Raw genomic sequence first — 22,470 nt, forward strand, 5'->3', positions numbered from 1 at the left:
TGTGGACTAAACTTCTCCCTAAGACACCCTATGAACCTCAAGATTTAAAAGATCCACACATTTAAAAGATCCCCCTGAGCCTTTTGTTCCTCAGGCTGCAGAGTCCCAGCCCTCCTCATACGCCAAGTTATCTTCAAGCCCTTCCTCTCCGTGGCCCTTTGCTGCACTTGTTCCAGCGTGTCCACATCTTTCTTGTATTACCCTCATAAAAGTACCCTAATTTTCTGTGTCTCCTGCCACAGGGCAACACATTTTTAAGTGCAAAGACTGAAAATTTTGAAAGGTGAAATTGCAGCTTTTTTAAAATCTAGATCACATTGCTGCTTCCTTGAGAAGAGGTATGCTAACTCTGGAGCACTCCGTTTGTATTACTCAAATTTACTCCATAGTGCAAACACTCCACAGGCATGCCAGCAATTCAAAGAGCAATTTATGTTTCACTACCACAGAGTCAACATCAGTTACACACAAACAGTGAAAATAAAACAAGCTATCGGAAAATCAGCAGGCAGCCTATTTCTGAATTAATCTCACTGTGTTCTGCTAGATTGCACTTTGCTTTGGGAACTTGGGGGAAAAAACAGCAAATCAGTGTACCACAGTTTAAGAATTGTTTATGTATTTGTAGAGGGGTACATACAAAATGACTGGGTTTTTTTGTTCCCGATCTTTCATTTTGCTTGTGTTTTAATGTTATATTTAAAGCACAGAAGTTGTTTGTTTAACGTAACTCACAAAAATGTTACAGATCAGCTGGCAATCTCTAATTGTATTTTTCACCCTGAAAATAATAATCACAATAGTGAAATCAAACATAATCAGTCTCTGAAAATGAAAGTGAAATCAAAAATACATTTTTTAAAAATGGATCTTCAAACAAATAACAAGCATACACAAGTTTTGTGATTCTAATTTCTGAAGCTACTTTTTTACAATTTCTGAATTTTGAAGCCACAATTTTTACCCACCCACTTGTCCACAACCATTCACAGACCAGCTGGGTTCTCTCTGGCTTGTATCATGTAACAAAAATGTCCTTGTGGTCACTTCTTCTGAGGCTGACCTAGGTCTGCCTTGTGAGATGTCAATGGATTTCCATTTTCCCTCCTGAATCCAAGCTAAAAAGTGACAGCCAAAACAAAGCAAGCGTACAGGCTGACAAGGGAGAGAGCAAAGACACAACTTCTGGGACAATATCCCCAAATTTCCAGCTGCTGATGCACCCAGTACCTGCCCATCGGGCTGCTGCACCCCATCCCCATCAGCAATTTGGCAAGCAGAAAAGCTGCTTTCTCATCATCTCCTCTCTCATATTTCTTGCTTACATCCCTATGCTGATCAGGGTGATCAATAATTTCTTTTTTAAAAAGCCCCATGTGAAACTCTAAGACTTTAGCTTTTTAAAGTCTTTTAATAACATGGAAAAGAAAAAACTGCCAGGTACATAACGCAGGCTCTTGTAAGTCCACTTCTCCTTCTTTAATGAGAAATTATATCTTCCCAGCATCAGTGGTCTTACCAGATCTCCCCTAATGCTAACATAGTTTCAGTAAACCCCAGAAAGTAATGTGTAACTTACCAGAGAACAATGATGACTTTACTAACAGATTTAATATGTATTTCTAGTATTTTAAGGAAAAGAAAATGAAAACTGAGTTAATAGAAAACCAGCAAGGGGAAAACATTAAATAATTAAAAATGTCATGTACATTATCTTATTTTTGAAGGATTAAAGGGGAGCACTGAAAGGAACTTCTCAAAAGGTATCTTAGTTATCTATTGAATGCTTTCATGTACAACATTCAATTTCACCAGAGTAGCACCAAGTAATGAGAATAAAATGTGAAACATTTTTAAATTGCTAAACAACCTGAGAGCAGAAAGAATTGGTATGTTGTAAATGTCTTTTCTCACTTTGTTCACTTCTGAGTTACACTAGCTGAGAAACAGATCCAGAAAGCTTCAACACATGTAGGTTTACTTTACTGCAAGTAAAAGTCCTAAGTAGCCAGCTAATAGAAGCAAGTAAGTGCAGAGCTGAGAGGAAAAACTTGATGACAGCTAATCATCAACAGATAGCATTACCTTAATCTTCTCTCACCTGTATCCGCTCAGAGAAAGCAATCAGAACTAAAAGACTACCTTATGTTCACTGGTTTGAGAAAGATTTTGCAAGCTTAGCCTCAGACATTGCCTAGGCTGTGAAGAATGGTTTTCCACAAAAGGCCCTTTCCCACCTGATGAAGAGATTTCTGTAATGTGCTCTGCATGGGGCAACACTGGAATGTTGGTAATTTGCTTGCACACCTTGACAGCCCACTTACATTGCACAGTTTCTCATGGACATCACATCTATCATTTTGCTCTAAAACTTGTAACAACTACCACATACCAATTTAGGTAACTGATTTTACATTGCAAAAGCCTTAAGGGACTGAAACCTACCTATCCAAGAGGTCACTTCCTATTCCTCGGATACCACAACAACTCAGACCAGCTGAAACACTGGAACTGGAAAACCCCAAAAACAATTTTGGCCTTGGCTTTTATTAGGAGGCTAAGGGCTGAATATTAAGCACATCCTAGTCTTAGCCCAGGTATACAAACTCTAAAGAATCTATAGTATTTTCCTTGAAATTGCTTGCCCCAATGAATTTAAAGAATTATCAAAATTAAAAAGTAACACACATCACATGTATCTCACGTTCCAAACATCTTCACCAACTTTACCACACTCATTTATTTTATTATGACATGTAACTTAATTATTAGCACTAAGTATATTGCATTATTATTGTATTATTACAGGCCTGATAACTAATTAATTAATTAATATTAATTTTAAAATAACAGTTTAAGCAAATTGAGGTTATTCTTTTTAAATAGCAGTTGAAATGAAACCTGAAATTATTTGGAGTCAACGTATTTCCACTTTGTAGTTTTTTGACATATTTTAATTTTCTTACAGTGGAACTTCCCATAAAATAGGAATGATCCATTATATCTACCTATGGAGCTTTAGAAACATATCTAGGCATACCAAATGTATCTTGCAAATATTCAGCTTCCTGATACCTGTGAACAGCTCCACTTCTGAGGGTTACTTTTCCTGTAACCATTTCAAGAATATGATCCCAGTGATTCAGTGTTTTCCTGGGAATGAGGAGGCGCACTGCAGGGCTAATAACATCTCCATTAGCAACCAGGCTGAAATAAAACAAAGTAAAATAACTTGGAGGAGCACTTTAAACAAAGCTCACCTGAAGTGAACACACCACTAAGTGAAAATTCTACTTACAAAATAGTGTAGGGCTCCTGGAGAGGCTTTCGAAACCGTGCTGACACGGTGATCCTACTGTGAGTAACTGGCTTGACCTGCAAGAACAAAAGAATTAGAAATGACGCAGTCTTCACATTTGGAAAAAACTTACCCTGACCACCATCAGCAAGTAGGACAGCATGCCTTTAAAGCATGCATTTTATTCCATTCCAGCTTCACCTTCTACATAGCACACATAATTAGTGCTGCAGGTTTACGTGTGTGATGAATAACAACCACAGCACAGTATACCACAGTGCACCATGGGACAACATATGGTTTGCCCTGAGAAGGCAGAATTGTATGGACATCTTTGGCTGTCCTACACACACAAACTCCCAAATGCTGTTCTTGCTCTCTTAGTTTTTATTACTTATAACCATGGTGCAGGCAGTTAAACAATCTTCTTTTTTTAACAATAAATGTCGTTGCTAGATCTCTCTGCTACTATAATAACTAGTTTTGGTCTTGTCCAGGTCTTTACATCCAAATCCACCAGCAATTTAGAAAGGTTCCTGAACACTCTGCTCATTTTAGGGCAATGACTCAAAAGTAAGGTGAACCACAGATTTTTAGCCCTCAGGATAGTACACAGGCTACTTAATTCCCAGCATTAGTCACGGTACCCTTTTGAACACACACTGCACTGAGATCAACATTAAGGTCATTATAATGAACAGAAAGTTAAAAAAAAAAAAAAGGATAAACACAAACTCCAAAATCATTAGGAAGATTTTTTTAATTCTTCATCATTAGCAAATCAAAATAAGGTGTTAAACCCAAACAAACATTCAAGAGTTATAGTACATGCATTAACAAGTTGGCTACATTTCTAAAAAAAAATACCATAAAAGCTTAAAGGATTAAGCAGCCGGTATGCAGAGAGACATGCTTCCAAACAGATATACAAAGTTTATTAAAACTGGCAATTTTCCAGTCACTATGTAAATGACAGTGTCTAATGACATGATGTGTTGCAGTTCTATCACACTTTGTGCTAACTTAACCAGTACTTTTCATTTAATTTGTGGGAAATGGTCTGAACTCCAGTGCTTTTAGTCTTTGCTTGAATTTTCACATAAATTCATTTAGTAACAACTGGAATGCTGTCCAGATCTTTCTGTTGCATACACTGAAAAGAGAGGAGCTCAACCTATTACATATTCCAAACAGGCTAAAAATTATTATTAAAATAATCAAATCTAACTTTCCACACAACTCAAAGAGCTCCACACTGCAAATTCTATGCCAAGCACATAAATTCTGGAGGTAAGAGAGCAAACCTGGGAGAAAAGGAACCAACAAAACAAAAGCAATACTGGCACTCCTTAGTGTACAATCACTTCAAGTAAAACACAACAACAGGTAAATCTGTAGAACAAAATCTGTTTTCAATGTCTGCTAAAGAAGAAGCACATTTATTCTGAATTCAACTAACTTCAACTTCTTGTTTTTCAAAGATCTTTGTGAGCTGTGTAGCCCTCTCAAACATCTGTTTTTTGAGAGACTCAGAGGACAGAAAAGCCCACACTGGTCATGGATGGAGAAATGCAGAATTAGCCTTTGCACAGCTACAAACACTAAAAAGACTAAACAGAAGCAATCAGCACCAGAAGGGCACAGTGATTTGAAGCTCAGTGCAAAGGGATATTTTGTCCAGAGACATCTACAACAGGAGAGACAGCAAGGAAGATGTTAGTGCAGCATCATGCCAGCACTGCTTGCAGACCAGACTAGGAAGCAGACTCCTGGAATGGCTGGGGACCTTCCCTTTACGCAAGCAATTCACTAGGCAGCGCATTTACTCCTTGAGATCTATTTTCTAGATGCATGTTTGTCTTGGCCTCATACCAAGAGAAATTTTGTACTAGACTGTACATAAGATATGCACTAATGCCTAAGGTAACTGCAGTTCACAGTCTTGCTGTTAATTCCAGTGTGATCTCAATCAGGTGGAAGATTCACACCTACTACTACAGAGTAGTACTACAGAGTAGTGGAAAGAGAGTAAGAGGTTTTTATCATACAGCTCATTAGGGGAGGCAAAGACATTTTTTTGAGAACTGCCAAATAACTTAGGAGCTCAGCCATTGTCTTGGGGTGACTTTATGATGTGTACCTGCTATCGCTGTTCTATGCCCAGAAATTAACTTTATGCCTTTCTGTGCCTTTAAACTGAGCCTGAGAGGGGAGAGAGGGAAAAACCGAGTGAACTTTTCAAAGCAGTTGTTCAAGGACACAGATACACAGACTCCTCTGCTTCTGCAGCAGCAAGAGCAGAGGAAGCACCCGGCTTGCTCTTCTGCCAGCTTTCGGCTCCTCTTCTCCGGAGAGAGACGAAGAGTTGAACTTTGTTTTCCTGGGACTTCAGTTTTTCCCTTCTTCTCTTCTGGACTGTTTCAACATCAGAACACACCAGGAGAATTTTCCACCAAGGCCCTGGAGGTGGGCTCACAACTCAGCTCCAACGAGGAGAGAGATTACACCTACGGAAGGACTCTGAAATTTCCCCAGGTTTCTCTCCACAGTGAGAGGTTTCATTATTTAGCATTATTATCCTTTTCCAGTGTGTTTTTTAAATAAATAGTTTTTATCTCTTTCACTTTCCCCCAAGGAAAATTTCTTTTTTCCTGAACCTGGTGGGGGGAGGGATGGTTGTAACCTGCCTTCTCTCAGGGGATATTTTCCTCCAAATTTGTCCAAACCAGCACAGCCATTCTTGCAGAAACATTTAAAGCATATTCTTCAGAGCAAAACTGGTCATTTATGTCACCAAAATTTGAAATGAAAATTTACTGGAAAAGAAAGAAAATACACCTTAAACTACAACATCTGAAAACATTTCTTTTGCTGCTGTCAGCCATTAAAGGGTTATTTTCTCAGCATAAGCAATCTAATAAAGAGCTTCAGAATACAGAAAAAAAAAGCAATTTTCTAAAGGGTATGCTACTGAAGGCTAAAACAATACTGATCTACTTCCATAGCATCAGGTCCTAATGTCCAGGCTCCAAATATAGGTTGCACACAAAATGGGAGTTACTGAACCTTGGATGCCCTTACACCTTTCTTTGTAGCTGGTAGGTTGCCAGGATAATCCCCTATAAAATATCCAATACATAAATAGTAAAGTTATAAATCACTTTTTCTAAAAGTTGATTCCACGTCTATTCCTGATGCTCACTTATGCCGGTCAAGCTCTCCCACAGTCTCTCCAAATAGTCCCTCAAACTAAGTTCTCTGATGCAGCCTGCAACACTCAGGTTCCAATGCTCCACATTACTGGAACAGCTAGAAAGCATTCACTAGGCATAAAGGAGCCCTTTAGGACAGCCCCAGGTGTGCCTCACTACTTAGTTGGTCCTGAAGGGTGATGAAACCATTAATTTTGGTGTACGCGCCTCAGAAGGCCATCAAGTGATTGCACATAGCCCAGTCACAAGAATCCTGAGAAAACAATAATCTGACAGATGTTAAAAGCTCATTTATTATTTGAAGGATTGTATTTCTGCCAGTAATAGATACTGAGGCATCAACTTGCAAGTTTGTCTTTTAGGTTGCTCTCTGAGGGTCATTAACATTTCTGGCAGCCTTCTGTGGCCTTACAAGTGAGGCCTGCTATTAAACAAGCAAACTGCAGGGGATTATAACATGGGACCAGCTTGGGCAAAGATTAAATATTTGTCTGTTCTACCTAAAAATGGCCTAAACCAGAACAAAATATAAACTTGCATTGTTTATCTAAGCCTGTTTAAATCAATGTACCTTCTGTATTAAAAAAATGAAAAGAATGTTAGTACACTAATACATTTGATAAAGTGACATTTCAAAAATCAGTGCATGAGAATACTAAGATGACCATGAGAATTTGGGATTGTTCAGCCTGGAGAAGAGAAAGCTTTTGGGTAACCTCATTACAGCCTTACAGTACCTGATGGGAGCCCACAACGCAGATGGAGAGGGACTTTTTACAAGAGCATGTAGTGACAAGGGGGAATGGATTCAAACTGGAAGAGGGTAGGTTTAGATTAGACATTAGGAAGAAATTTTAGACTGTTAAGGGTGGTGAGGCACTGGAACAAGGTTGTCCATAGAAGCTGTGGATGCCCCATCCCTGGAAGTGCTCAAGGCCAGGCTGGATGGAGCCCTGAGCAACCTGGTCTAGTGAAAGGTGTCCCTGCCCATGGCAGGGGGGGCTGGAACCAGGTGATCTGTAAGGTGCCTTTTGACCTAAGAGATTCTATTATTCCATTAAGTAATTTAGCATTTACAAGATCTGTTTCTAGGAGCTTTTAATATGCTGAACCTTGGTGGCACAAAATTCTGGAAAGTCTTTTGGCACACCTGACATGAACAGCAGGGACAAGAGTACTACATCTTTTTTTTCGTGTCCACTTGCTCTTTGACAGAGGCTTAGGCTAATGTTTGTCTAGAAGAGGAGAGATAACTAATGTCATTGGGACAACTTGCCTCTTGAAGATGTTTTACACCTGGTCTGGTTCAGGGGCCAAAAGAAAGATAAACTCTGTGTTCATGCAGACCAGGAACACTCTGGTCTGCAAATGAGAGAGAGGAAAGGAGAAAATATACATTTTATTAGCAAAATTGAAAACCAACAAAACCAAACAGATGGAGGAAAGTGCCTGCACCAGGGGTGCTGCAAATGAGATGTACACCACCTTTAATTTTGAAGCTGGCAAGTCTGCAAGTATATGCAAGTATAAAGCTACAGAGCATAATGCAGAATTCCATGATGCATAAGAGAGAACTCTCACAGACACCCAATGTATGTTCTGGCTACAGCATGTTATATTAAGCTCTCTGAGTACAATAAGTACAATACTGAAAAATTCAGCATAAGCCTGTTCTGAAGCCATGTTTTATAAAGATTACACTGTGATTAAAGACTACACTGCGATTAAAAAGGAAAAGAAGTAAGAAAAAACCCACCACTTCCGTACTATACACCTTTCTTCTCATTAATCTGACTGTTCTGTTCATAGAGTTTAGAATAACTTCTGTCTGATCCGTGTTAAACTATTTATGGTCACGAAAATCAAGGTACCTAATTTCAAAATACAGAAGTACACATTAATAAAAGACCAAGTGCTCAGCCATAGTAAATCAATTTCATTCCTTTCAAGTGTATGGAGTTCCACTAAACCACCCCAGCGGAAGACCTGGCCTGGGGTTTAATTAAAGAATACATAGTTCTGCTCCTGTTGTGTTTGTAGGAGGCACCACAGTGTTGGTGTCTGGAATAGCCTGACCCCTCTGGCACTGCAGAGTTACATATTAACAACAAAGTGGTCTTGGGTGAAAGTTTGTGCTTACATTAAGACACCAGCATTACTAGCCCCCTAACCCCTTTATTTTCTTTTCATTTCACCAGCCACATTCTCTGATGATGTAAATCAGCACTTTCCCATTTACATCAGCAACTGTAAGCAGATTTACATTAATCAGTGATCTGACCCCATTATGATTTTATCTTTAAATTTTGTACATTTTCAGTTTGTTTGAAAAGACCCATTCAAGGGCAGCTTCCGTTTCCTACTGACAAATGTTGACAACAACTCATAATTTGTGATGAGATACTTATCTGAAGTATTACACGACAACACACAGCAGCAACACAAAGTGTCCAGGGGAGGAAGGAGAAACTCAGAGAAAACTTTATGTTAGCTGGAAGCAATCAATCCAATGAGAATTTGCAAGGCAACAAGAGCTACACACAGTTGGAAATATACCATGGGATCACAGATTCTCAAAACCACCATAATTTTTATTTTTCTATTCTTTAAAAAAAAGAAAGAAAAAAGTTATTTCACACAGAGCCTCTTACAGCAGTATGGATTTTTCTTGAGCCTCTTACAGCAGTATGGATTTTCCTTGCTTCAGAGAGAAGTTACCATCTGTGAAATGACTTTGCAAAGCACCTTGCAAAGTCTGGGCGAAACAAAACAGCTAAACTCAACACAGGTTAGGTTCTGGGAATGGGAATCACTCTGTGGTGTTTGAGGACTGTATAAACACTTGAATCTCAGAACACATTTTACAGAGTCCCTTAAAGTCCAGCTTTCATCTTGGGTCATAATACACTGGGGTTGAATTTGTGATTAGCTCTGAGTGTCTCCTAACAGCCCTTTTAAACACAAAGACACAGCACATCAGCATCCAACTGAAGCAGGGTAAAAAAATCCATGCCCTCACAGCGGCTTTTTAACAACATCCGATATATTTTTCCCTTATATGTTAAACACAGCTATATTCTAAATATTTACAAATTCAACAAACACAAACATAACACTTAAGAAACATATGCAACACATTGCTCAATCTACTTCCGGTACTTACATCTCCCAGTGTTGACTGTTGGAAAAAAAATCAGAACCAAAGCTAAATGATCAGCAGCCAAACCATTACCTCAGGAATACTGTCATACGTACACATACAAAAAATTGTTTCTGTAAGAAAACCATTTTGAATTAGTCTGTGCATATCCACACGTGTGTACTTGAATATAATGTGTGAGTATACATAAATATACACACCACCTTAATACAATTCTCATTAAAAAATTTCTGTTACACTTATGTTCAGCTGACTACATGAAAAAAAATTAGAACAGTAAGTTTTCTAAAGCTATTACAGCACAGGAAATACCTATTTCATAGAAACACAATTTATTTTTTAATGGGCATTTTTATACGCATTGACAAAAGACGCAGAGTAAAACTCACTAAATAACTAAAAAACATGCCACTCCTTTTTGGAACACTATGGATGGGCTGGCTTATGCAATCGTTCTAACTCCAAGAAGTGTTAGACTGGGAAGAGAATGTCACACATATGGCATTAAAGGGAAACCATCATTGAGAATGGCTGTTCATGTAAAGACTCTGAGCAATGCACACATTGGTTTGAAGTACACAGACAAAAAATAATGGTTTTCACTTCATTCTTCAGACATGTGCTAACTAGTAAAAGGTAAGAAACATAATCCCTAACATGGAGATGTATCAAAATTAAGTTTATTTCTTTTGCTTGGTGTGAACATATTTACTGATCCCCATGCACAGAGTGTTTGCTTGTATGAATGCCGCACTATACTTCTCCACACTTACTATAAAAATATAGACTGGAAAGTGGGACAGACTCAGGAGACTACCCAATGTCCCGTTGGCTACTTGCAAGAGGCATGTGACACTCCACAGAGTCAATCCTTGTATATAAGAAAAGTATACAGTTCATCAATTAGCATTTTAAGTAGCCTCTGAACATGCCAGGCTGCATATTCAGTTTCTAGAAAGGTTTTATGCACTTGAGAATACGTTCAAATAGAAATGTCCCATTCTTAGCTTTTCTCTTCCTTTCAGTGTACATTAAATAACTAGACATATGCTAAAGACAGAGGTCTGGCACCACTTTCACAGTGCTGCCATGAAGACACTTGCCAGTCATCCATAGCTAAGAAATGGTATCACTATCTGATTCCTTTAATTTCCTTACCAGAAGTGTCCCTCCATCAAAGGGAGCAACTAAACAGCTGCATGATTTACAGGATAATATGTACTTTCAAAGCCACACTGGACAGCAACGAAACAACAGTCAAAAAATGTAATGTGTCTGAGCCAGACGCTCTGTGCTGGTTTGATTTGTATGGGTTTAAGAGCTGGCCTTTCTTACTGCTACTAACGCACTCCTGGGTGCTCTGAACATCTCACTCATTACCCACGTCACTTTATAACTAACCTTTTGAAGCTTTCAATATTTCAACACAATGTCACATTCCAAATTTATCAGCTCATGCAATGAGCCATGGCTTTGCTAGTTTGTTACAATGGCCTGTTTGTTAATCAATGTGCCCAGGAAAATTGAGAACAAATATTTACATTTCCCTGGGGTAGAACTAGGGTCAAAACAACCAAAACCCCATTGATACACATCACGACCCTGTGATGTGAAAGAAAGGAATGTTCAAGGTTCAGTGGTCAAAACCAAACTAGAACAATAAGTTTTCTAAACCTATTACAGCACAGGAAACATGTTATTTCATAGAAACATGACTTTTTTTTAAATGGACATTTTTTACACATTGACTAAAGTTGCAGAGTCAAACTCACTGAGGTGTTTGGCAAGTACAAAACCATTTCAGTTATCCTACACAGTAACTAACCTGCATAATTCACATTTCCCTGGCTACTTTGCACCGCTGGATGACACTTTGGATAGTACAAAACAGCCTTGTGCCAGAGACTACAAGTCTTTCTACTGGTGTGGGTATAAACCAGAACTGAAACTGCTATTAACTGAGCAATAGGCCACAACACCATGGCTGCACACAAACTTCTCAGCCCACATAAAACATAGATGAGCTGGAAATGAGCTGTTCCACAGCAGACAGTCATGTAGTGACTAAGGGAGCCTTCTAGACTGCAAAGCTCCTACACAATTCCCGGAGTGTTTAAAGCCAACCTGCTCACCTCCAAAGTAAACTGCCCTACTTTTCAGCCATGGTAAGTGAAATGGAGTTTATATTCCCTGTACATATGGCAGGAAGTCACACCTCAGCTATTTAAGCCCTGGAAAGAAAAACTTTTCAGTCGGGATCTGCCATAATTTTGGGACATTGGACTAGAAGCCAAATCTTCAGCTGGGGTAAGTCAGACAACGGCATGGCCTTATCCACCCAGACACTTGGCATGTGCAATGCTCCAAAAGAGATCACATCTGTGTGATCCCGAGGATATCTCCCATTCCTTCTCTGAGTTGTATGATGCTGTACACACACTGCTTACAACACGGACAGTGATGGCATCAATAACACAGAGTTTATTCAAGCAAAATAGATCCTGATACTCATTTCGGACACTGACACACTACTGCTGATTCTGACTGGTCTTGTCTCTCACATTTTGTGTATTTTCCCCAAATTCCTTAGACTTAATTAAACCAAAAGGAAGTCTCTGGCCTTTATGGCTCCTCAGAAGGACCTGAAGCTAGCAACAGTCAACAGCTGAAGAACAAAAAACAACCCCCAAAAAAATATTTTTTTTCTTCACCATTTTTAATCAAAGGCAAAAGTTGTTAATGTTTCCAGTAAGTCAATTTAATATACAGCAAAAAATTATTAATGAGACTAACACATGCCTCATTAAAAGCTTCAGTACTGGCACCTCTTCCCTCCCTCCCTCCTGGCCTCCTCACAGGCTGGGAAGACCAGTTACCCTACGGAACAAGGCATGTGGTAATCAAGGAAGGGAACAACTTCAAGTTTCAGATCAAACTCAGTACAGACTATGGAATTCTCCAGTGACATGAAGCAAAGTCTTTCTGCTGCTCAAAAATTAACTAAATCCATCTGTAAGCAATCTGCTAATCAAAATACTCAAAATTGCACAGTTCATGTATACAGAACTGTAAAAGGAGAAATTTTATGCATTCACAGGTCCAGTTAGGAAAAAAAGGGCACAACTTATCTTCTAACTGGATGTCTGGTCAGTTCTTCTCTGATTCCTCCTGGTATTGGATTGTGAACACTCAGGAAGAATATTTGTTTTGTATGTCTTCTTGTGCTAATTATGTAACCAGGATACTTAATACCAAACAATGGCATATCACACTAACCTGTTAAAGATGTTGCTCAGGAGATTAAAGGCATATATGACATTTTTTTAATCTTTGCATTTTAATAGCCTTATTCCCTAAAATACACTTACAGTAGAATGACTAATTAATTTAGCATGAGAAAATGAGAAAATTCTTGCCCAGCAGTAGAACTAATCAAATGGGTCAGATATGGAGTAGCAAGAGCGTTTAGTTTTGCATTCTGGCAGAGAACATGAAGTAGACCTTTATACACAATTTGTTACCAGCCATACAGTATTCTGTGTTTAGCAATTTTGGGTAGCACAAAAAATGTTTGAGGGTTTTTTTAATTCTTAGGAAAGAAGCTGGAAAGAGTATCTTCTGTAGATACATTGTTTTGACATCAAAAGCCTGTAATTTGCACAGCCTGGGATCATTTCTAGTATCTAACCAGTCCCTTTTACAGAACTATCTTCTGTACAGAGAAAATATCAATGAACCATTTCTGACAGTTAGATGATGAAGTGAATCAAGAGCCCAAAAATTGAAAAATGGCAAGATTTTTCTTATGATTAAACATGTATGTTGTCAGACATGATAAACAGTAGTTATGAAATAAATAATTATAACTACTGTGATTTTTCATGAGAAGGTACTTGAAAAAGAATTACTCATGCTAAGTTAGATATCCAGCAAGAATATACCAAAATAATTTGTGAAACCAAGACAACAACATAAACTTCCAAAATGTAATTCTTACAGATAAATCCAATCATACTGCTGCTGAGAGATGAGTGGTGACTTTGTCTCGCAACAGAGGATGAAGAAAAACAATTGCCATAAATGATATTAGAATAATTTAATTTTGAAATATGGAGGAACAGAGGGAAACGCAAGATTTACAAGTCTTCAAAATACTTTTATAGCATCATCTTAGATGCTTTGGGGGAAAGTTTTAGTGCTAAGTTCATATCTACCAAGTCTCAAACATTGTATTTTCTACTTCACACTCCCCTGTCATGGTGCTCGCCTCTTCTGTCAGCACTGGACAACAGGGAACCTTTCCTGTCCCAGGATCCCACCAAGAACACAGTGGCCAAATGACCTGCACTGAGATCTGCCAATGAACTATGCCTGGTCCACAAGACCCCGTAGCAAAATTGCTGCTAAGTGATGGGCTGTACCTGGTAGAAGACATTCTGCCAGTCGCATTTTCACTCTACAGTCACACTTCATCACAGGAACAGACACATTCTGTGAAGCTCCCTAGCAAGCAAAAGCACTTTACTCCATGTCCTAGCCCATGTCTAGGTCATCCAGAATGTGACCAATATGAGAACTGATATGCACTGGATCAGAAAAAGAGGTTTTAAATTAAAAAATGTCCAGACATTCATTCAAATCCTTGTGATTAGTAAGTGTTTTCACTAGGGAGAGACATTCTGGAGGTGTATGCAGACACAAATATGCAGGTCATACATGTAGGAAAGCTTTGAGGAATCTTTACTAATCCTCTGAAGAATGATTGGCACAAATACTGATTATTCCATTCAACAAACACTCCTACAAATGTGACCACACCTAAACCACATGATAAAACAAGAAGTTGCAATTGAAAAGGAGCTACGGAACATTAAAATAAGTTTATATAAAATAGTGAAAAAGTGATTTTTCACTGGAAAAATGTGACATAGTTGTGTCAGAGCTGCCCACACAATCACCTTGTCCTAGAAGTCCAGGAGAAAAAGCGAACTGCAGATAAAAAACTCGATGTTCTTCCTACCTAAGAAGATCAACCAAGGGCAAATGTATCAACAGTAGAGCAGCTTACTACAGGCCTACTATGGCCTTCTGATAATAGATGCTGTTTCATACAGACAGTATAAGCTTCCTTTTTTCTCTTAGTTGCAAGAGCCTGGTTCTTCAAAATCAAAATACTTCTGCTTTTCTTAGGCACCTGTAATTCTTTGCTGTTACAATATCACATGGCAAAGCTCATTTACTACAGTGTGTTCAAAGAGTCGGTCGTAAGAAGTCAAAGAAGAAAGGAGGTTCCAGGCGAACATATTTTTATGAAGCAAAGAGAGTTTAAAATAAATAGTTGCCTAAAGGATTTGCAAATGCAAAAAGCTCAGTTGGTTCTTCAGCAGCTTGCCCAGCCCCAATGGCAAGTAAAATTCATGTTTTTGAGTGTAGAGGGAGAGACCATCTAGATCAGACAGTGCCTGGAGAAATATAAATGCCTATACTTTCCACATTATAATCGGAAAATAACATTCAGTACCTTTTAAAAACAATTAAGCTTATAACAAACAACTGGTAACTCTGTTGGTCCATATTTCCTCAAGAGATTAATTGTTAGATTCCTCAAGCACATCATTTAATGTGTATTTGGACTTGCACATCACCTTTGGTACAAAAGGGATCTCTCTTGCAAAACAAGAAACTCAGTTGCCAAAAGAAGTGATGGATGGGAACATACCTGAGAAAGAATTTGTAACAAAGCTTTAGCTTAAATAGTAAAAAAATCTTTTTACTATTTTGCCTACCAGTAACAAAACTGTTAAAATTTTGAGATGTATTATTACAGCATGATGGTTCTGCCAGAGGATTTACACCATGCCTTGAACATCAATTTTTTCTTGCTTAATTCTAGTTTGACACACGTTTTCTAGTTATACATGAATTTAAAGTAATTGACGTGCTGCCTTCAAAGAACAACATTAAAGTACTCCCAAAAGCAGATGTCAAGCATTTGGCAGTTTAACTAACACAAAAGAAAACATATAGCTGCATACAAATACACAATGTACAGCTGCTGCATAAAATTTTCTTTGTATTGATCCCCTGCACATTTACCAGAATCAGAAATAGATGTTTGTAACTCTTTTAGTGGAGAAAATGCCAAATTGCATGTGCTTGATACAACCAGAATTGACATCCTTGTACTTAAGCATGATAGGAATACTACTGCCTCTCTTGATCCTAAAACAAATCTAGGTTTTTGATTTCTAAGTGAACAACTGAAAAAAAAAAAAAACAAAAAAAAAAAGCCCAGAACTTGCTGCTTCATACCATTTTAACAAAAACTAATTTAGGCATTAAAACTTCTGTTACTAGTCCCCTGGAAGTTCATTCCTAGGATTAAATTATTAGGCCATGAAGACAGTTGTGTTATCCATAAGCCCAGACAAAAATCTGTAGGCTGTTACTATGTTTCATCTCATTTTTATGACTCCTCTCCCCAAATAAACAATCACGTTAAAGTTAAATGCACAGGGAGTTAAGCTCTCCACAGAGAAACAGTGGAGATTGCAAACATAAGTCAAATATGAAGATGAAAGCTGAGATAATGGAGTTTATATTGGATTATTTCAAAGCCCTGAGAGATGGCTGAAAGTGTTAAGATAATATACAATGAGCACTGAATCCAGACAAAATAATAGCAGCTTCTTTTATCAAACATGCAACTCTAAGTAAAAAAACTCACAACTTTTACAACTATTTCTCTAACTGCACAGACTTTCTCTTATATCAAAAATCTTCTAAGGATTTGCAGCAAAATAATCAGCCTTAAAACTAGCTTTAAAAAAGCAAGGCTCTAGAGGTACTGATAACTATTCAACTAAGAGTAAATTTACAGGGTAGTTGTAGCAGCATATCAAATCTTCAGCTTGAATGTGATCTTCCTGCTCAGTAAGCCCATTCAAAAAATACAAGTGACAAAGTTATGCTCAATTATAAAATTGTTGTATTTCATAGCCTCTGAATAAGAAGTTTCTGAGTATCACAGTAAATGTCATTAGGGCAATTCTGAGGATCTTCTAGTACAAGGTGTCCTACTGTCTGAAGATACCTGCTATGCAAACCACTGAACTGCTGAAAATGTGGCCTGAGAGCACAAGGCAGAGGAAATTGAAAAACAAGTCAGCTGATGCTTCTTGTGAAGCAAAAGCTGTAATTCAAATGTTTGTTGGGAATCACTGTTACCTCCATACACAATAAAACAGCAAAACTAACACAGTCATGCATCTCACACAAATCCACATATGAAACGTTTTGAAGCTTGCAGTTATCTCCTCTGACTACAGCGTAGCGCCGCTGAAGAGAAACAAGTGAGCTTGACAAATTATGGACTAGAACTAGTCAGAAGTTTACAACTAACATTGGCATTTTCCAAACAAAAATGTCCTTTCTTCAGAGGAAATACCAAGTTTTGAAGTGTCGAGGGACTCCTTGCAGAACAGGGGCATATGATACCCCTGGAAAGGTTGGACAACCCAGGGTTGCTGAGGAAAAGCCCCTGAACTGGCCCCTGGCTGCAAGCAAGCCGCTGATTAGAGGCCGTCTAGAGGGACTGGGTGTGAATCTTTGCAGAAGTAGATATAAGTTGGCATAGTTAAACAATAAAGGCAGAACGATGCTCAAATCGTATCGGTGTACGTGTCGTTTATCCGGCCAGCTCTCCAGACTCGGTCCCTAACATTGAAGAACATTTGCTGCTCCAAAACTCCCCAAATTCTCATTCCTACCATTTTTTTCTGCAAGTACAAATTTCCCTTAGATTTACGACCAGATTCAATGAAGACAACAGGACATCTTTTTTCTTACTGAATTTTTAACTGGATGTGGCAATTTAGAACACTGAGCAGAAGACAGTCAGTACATCATGCTCAGAGCAACCAGAGTAATAATCACTGAAAAAATATGTGCAGAATGGCAGATAACTGTATTATTATTCAATTAAATAAACGTATATTTAAAAAATCAGGCATAAATGCAGGCATGCCACTAACAAACTACAGGCTTACTTCTTCAATATTTCAGCCATCATACCTCATTATTGACTTCAGCAGGTTTTTTCTTTGTTTCTCCAATGTCCAAATAGCTGTGGAAAGAAAACAGGTTTGATTACTTACAGAAGCATCTAACTTACACAATACAAATATTCTACACTTTTTTTCATACATGAAGGTTTTAAAACTTGTCATGCTTCAAAATAACAGAAAAAGTAAATAATTAATAAGAGACTGTTAATATAAATCTTCAGGCTAGCTATCTGGGCTAATACAAAAGACAGGGGAGAACCAACCACCTACCTTCAAGTCACTGGTGATTAGAACAGACCATCAATAACCCCCTCATCAGAAAGAAGCTCATATACAACTGTGAGGTGGATCAATAAATCTCAGAACAGTATCACCTTAATGGATTTTTCATGGTCATCATCTTGCCTCTTAGTTTCTCACAGTAAGTCTCTGAGACATTTAAAGTTTTCCTGCACACCTGAGTTTAACTGAGGGCATCAGCTAAAGTTTAAAAGGATCTACACCACTTGGGTTTCAATAGAATGTGGACACATCTGAACACTTGTTTCTTGTGGCTGGATGAACCAATACCAGCTTCATCATTATTTTATGGATAAAATACAAGCCTCAACTGGACAAGTAAACAAAATACATCCTTTTGAACAATATTATGTTATCCCTCTGATGTTCCCTGTTCTCACTTCCAGTGGGAAGGTGCTTTACCAGGCTTTTAAGACTAGAAGACCTTATTTGAGAAGTCACGTATATCTAAAGCCAAGCATCAGTGCAGGCTCACCAAAAGACCTCAGAGCTCACAACATATCTGCAGCTCTTCAGTAATGTCATGCTCTGTAGTTAATGACTGGGATCAGACTTGTTTGCTTTCCTACTTGGCCAAAGTTGAGAATTCATGGGGCCTGAATGAAGGTGCAAAAGCAGTAAAGAGAAATAGAAGAAGAGAGAAAGAAAAAACATCATTCTTTCTTTGAAGGAATGGCAATCATTTATCAAAATATCACAGAATGGTCACAGGGATTTCAAGGCTTCATTGTGAGGGGACACTAAGACACAGCAAAGCTGCCAGGCCATGCTTGAAAGCGCATGCCAATGCTTTGAGAAAGGTAAGTGTAGTAACATAGGATAATATTTTGAAAAGCTTCATGTTTAAAAACAAACAATAAGAACTGTTCCAAGCTCTCAGCGTAAAAAGGAATGAGTTCTCCTTAAACCAAAACCAAGAAGTCTTACAGCCTGAAAGACTGAAAAGACGTGCGTCAGACAAAATGGTTCCAACAGCCTGTAACAACAGCTACTGACTGTGGTTCTTGTTGTCCAGACATCTGTGAATTACTTCACCACAGTGAGAAAGAAAAGCAAATACATAGTCAAAGGGTTAAATTCACTATGCAGAGGTCTGGATATTCAGTCATCAAATTTCAGGGACCTGCAAATCTGAAAAGTTCTAAACAGAAGCAAAGGAGCTTTTTTGGATGATGGCACTCAATAAAATGTCAGACCAAAAACTTTACAAAACTATTCTCACTTGCTAAGAAAGTAGAAATGCTTCCAACCAATGGCTAGCCAAACCAGCAATGAAACTACAGCATTGTTTAGAAAGACACTGCTGGAGAGAGGACAATCTACCACTGATGAATGAGCGCAGATATAAGGAAATGGGCAAAGGGAGGCGGATGGTAGAGCAGCATGCTAAAAAAAAGCTAAAAATCAAAACCAGCTCCAGCACAGATAGTTTTCTTTCAGGAAGCTGAGAGCTGGGAAGAACTCCACAGGGGTGCAGCCTATATGTGCATTCTCACTCACCACTGCAACAACTACAATATACCAACACACCACCATGTATGCATCAAAAAAACGGGTGTTAACTTGGCACCCCTGTAAATGACAAAACAAGCTGGAAAACTTGTTATATGCGCCAAAAATTACCAACATCAGCTAAAAATTCCTCCCTTAAAGAAAATTTCTATGTATTTTTTCCTAAAAGAGGAATTTCTAAATGCTGATTGTTTTATTTTACTTTAAAAATTGAAGATATCAGCAGTATATATAGAATATATGCCCTCGGAGCTATCAATCTTCAAACCTTAAGATTCAGGGTTTGGCTCATGTGCTAAAGGTGAGCACAGTTTAGTCTAGAATTCACTGTGAACAGGAAAGAAAAAGATTCACTTCTCAGTGTAAGGCATCTGAAAAGAAACAAATGCACTGCTTGAGCAGAACAATGACACTTTCAACTTCTGCTACTCCTCGGATACTTTCTCCATGACACTCCCACAGCTCCCACACAAGTGCTACAAGCCTGCATTTCAAAGTTCAGCCCTGCACAGTCTATCACAGCAATGAATATGTCCAATAAGAATCATGGGGGGAAAAAATAAAATTAAAAAAAATAACAATAAAAAAAAAAAAATCAAACTTCTTGCTGCCATCAGACCAGACTCAGGTCCTTTAAGGCAGATGCTTTGGTTTCCCACAGCTGTAACTGTTTACCTGCGACACATTACACAAACATACACATTTTTCCTTAATTCCTTCACTTCCTTTCAGAAAATATTTCCTTCCAATTAACCCTTCCTCTCCTCTGACTTTTCTGGCTAAGATGTGTCCCTAATTAACACTCTGTCTACAACCCAATTAAGAACAACTTCAACATTAAGCCCTTTAGCTTGTCTTTAATGCTCATAAAAGCACTGCTAACATTTCCAGCACTATGTAAACAAATACTAATAAGTGAACAACTCCAGTTCTGAATGCAGAAATGGAAGGGATCTCAAGTCATCCCATTTATCCTCTCTAGAGTGCAGGACTATGACATATTATCAAGGGATATATAAAACAGCCTGGTTTTACCCAGTTCTTTAGGTTAGCTTTTCTTAAAGTATTCTCTTTGTTGGCCTTAAATAACTCAGTACCCTGTTGCACATTGCAACCATAAAAGTCTGAAAAACTCTCACCATAAAACTCTGATCATAAAGTGTGAACTGATAAAAAGAAATGCCCCACCCAATATAAACCCAGAGTGTCCAACTCTCTAAGCAGTGCATGCTAATGTCACTTACTTACTTTTAGCCTATCAAACACAAAACACATTTAGGGAGGTGGAACACGATGTGCTGAAAACTAACAACTTCAGGCCATCCACAGAATCACAGGGTTTAATATCAAAAATATATGGTAGATCTGTTTTAGAGCTGAGCACTGCATTTGGCATGGAAAAGAGTAAGTACTGTTGGAAAAGGGCTTATATTTAGCCTGTCATACATCTTTCTCTCTGACTTTCCTACTGAAGTGGAAGAAGCTTCAATAAATCTTTAGAAGCAGGTAGTGACAGAAATGATAAGGGTGATGATAGAGATCCTGTTCATTACACAGAGAGTTTTCTCCTGAAACATAATGAGCCACTAATGAGCTCTCCTGAAAACTATAGTGTCATCAATCTACAGAACCAAGATGAAGACACTGTAAAGGTGGTGGTTGATGATACAAATTCTCAACCACCTGCAGAAAGGGTTTGTTAATTTTGAGATTTATTTCTATAAAGTCAACTGTAGGAAAAATGCCCACAAAGACTGAGCAAAACATTTAACAGTCAATGAGACTATGAAATCCACTGACAGAATTAGGAATAGTTACTGACCACATGCAGAGCCACTCTGGAAACACCTAAGGGCCCAGACCTCCTTCACATTATTCTCCCAGTGACTCACTAGAAAACAGACAAACTGGCAGGTTAATTCTTGGTGTCCAGGTAGGAAAAAGAATGTAAATGGTCATCTTCTAAATAACAGGAGGGACATAAAAAGGCTATATACGTACCCAAAATGAACAGAAGTGATGGAGAGGCAGACAGCTGGGTAGAATACTTTAGACTTTTAAAAAATAAACAAGAAAGGAAGCATCGGGAATTGAATTCCCAGACTCATCAACTTCATGGAAGGACTGTCAACAGTCCACTTTTGCATCGCTTTCACCCTGTTACCCCTGAGCACAAATACTGATACTGGCCCTTCAGCTAAGCACAGGCATCACAACAACATGCCATTCCCACATGTCCTTTGGGTTAAAGGGCTATTTCTCTCTCCTTTTCTACTGTCATGTCAAGGAGATGTCACTATGTGACTCATGGTACGAGTACCCTTTCTGGGGCTCACCTCTAAAGCACTTTTCTTTTTGCTCTGGGTCACAGCTTCTAAGTTCTCTTTCCGCAATGACTAATAAAAGGGACAGGGTGAGGGGTCGTCTGAAGCACTGCCACAGTGCCAAACCCCAAGTGCTGATATTCATTTCCCTGTAAATCTTACATTTCAGCCACTCACTTGAGTTTCTTGAAGGCCTCCCTGCCACCAGCCACGTACTGCTCTCCACTCTGGAGCTCCTCCAGCTGTCGGACACGATGCCCACCCCGGGGGGTATAGATGTTTCGCACAGCTCCAAAGGGTGCCTGCACCCCGCCCGTCACCTCTTTCAGGAACACATCAAAGTTGGACACTTTCTTCTCATGGATGACAATGCGGCGCCCCGGGAAGAAAGGGTCCCCGTTGCGATACACCAGCACGCTCTTCACGGTCGGCTGCGAGAGCCACGACCCCTTTGTGCCAGGACTAGTCATGCTGGTGCCTTCGCGTCTCCGGTGCACCCGAGCCGCCCAGCCGCGCTGCCTGCACCTGTCTGCTCGGGAGAGGCTCCTGCCCGGGAACCCCTCCGGCCCTGACACCTCCCTGCCCGCGGTGCAGCGCC

The 22,470-nt window shown here is 38.9% G+C and overlaps 1 protein-coding gene across 1 annotated transcript in view; it reads right to left on the reverse strand.

The window, feature by feature from the left end:
• Window positions 1–22,464, reverse strand: part of DCDC2 (doublecortin domain containing 2) — a 55,985-nt gene extending 33,521 nt beyond the window's left edge. The window contains exons 1-4 of the mRNA XM_008630913.2: window positions 22,050–22,464; window positions 17,744–17,795; window positions 3,299–3,375; window positions 3,076–3,207 (exon numbers count right to left, since the gene is read on the reverse strand). Of these exons, the coding sequence (XP_008629135.1) occupies window positions 3,076–3,207; window positions 3,299–3,375; window positions 17,744–17,795; window positions 22,050–22,342 (554 nt within the window). The 5' untranslated portion in view covers window positions 22,343–22,464. The remainder of the gene's footprint in view (window positions 1–3,075; window positions 3,208–3,298; window positions 3,376–17,743; window positions 17,796–22,049) is intronic.
• Between the last annotated feature and the right edge of the window lie 6 nt (window positions 22,465–22,470).

This window comes from Corvus brachyrhynchos, unplaced genomic scaffold, assembly GCF_000691975.1.
Source record: "Corvus brachyrhynchos isolate BGI_N302 unplaced genomic scaffold, ASM69197v1 scaffold43, whole genome shotgun sequence".
In the NCBI taxonomy this organism is placed as follows: domain Eukaryota; kingdom Metazoa; phylum Chordata; class Aves; order Passeriformes; family Corvidae; genus Corvus; species Corvus brachyrhynchos.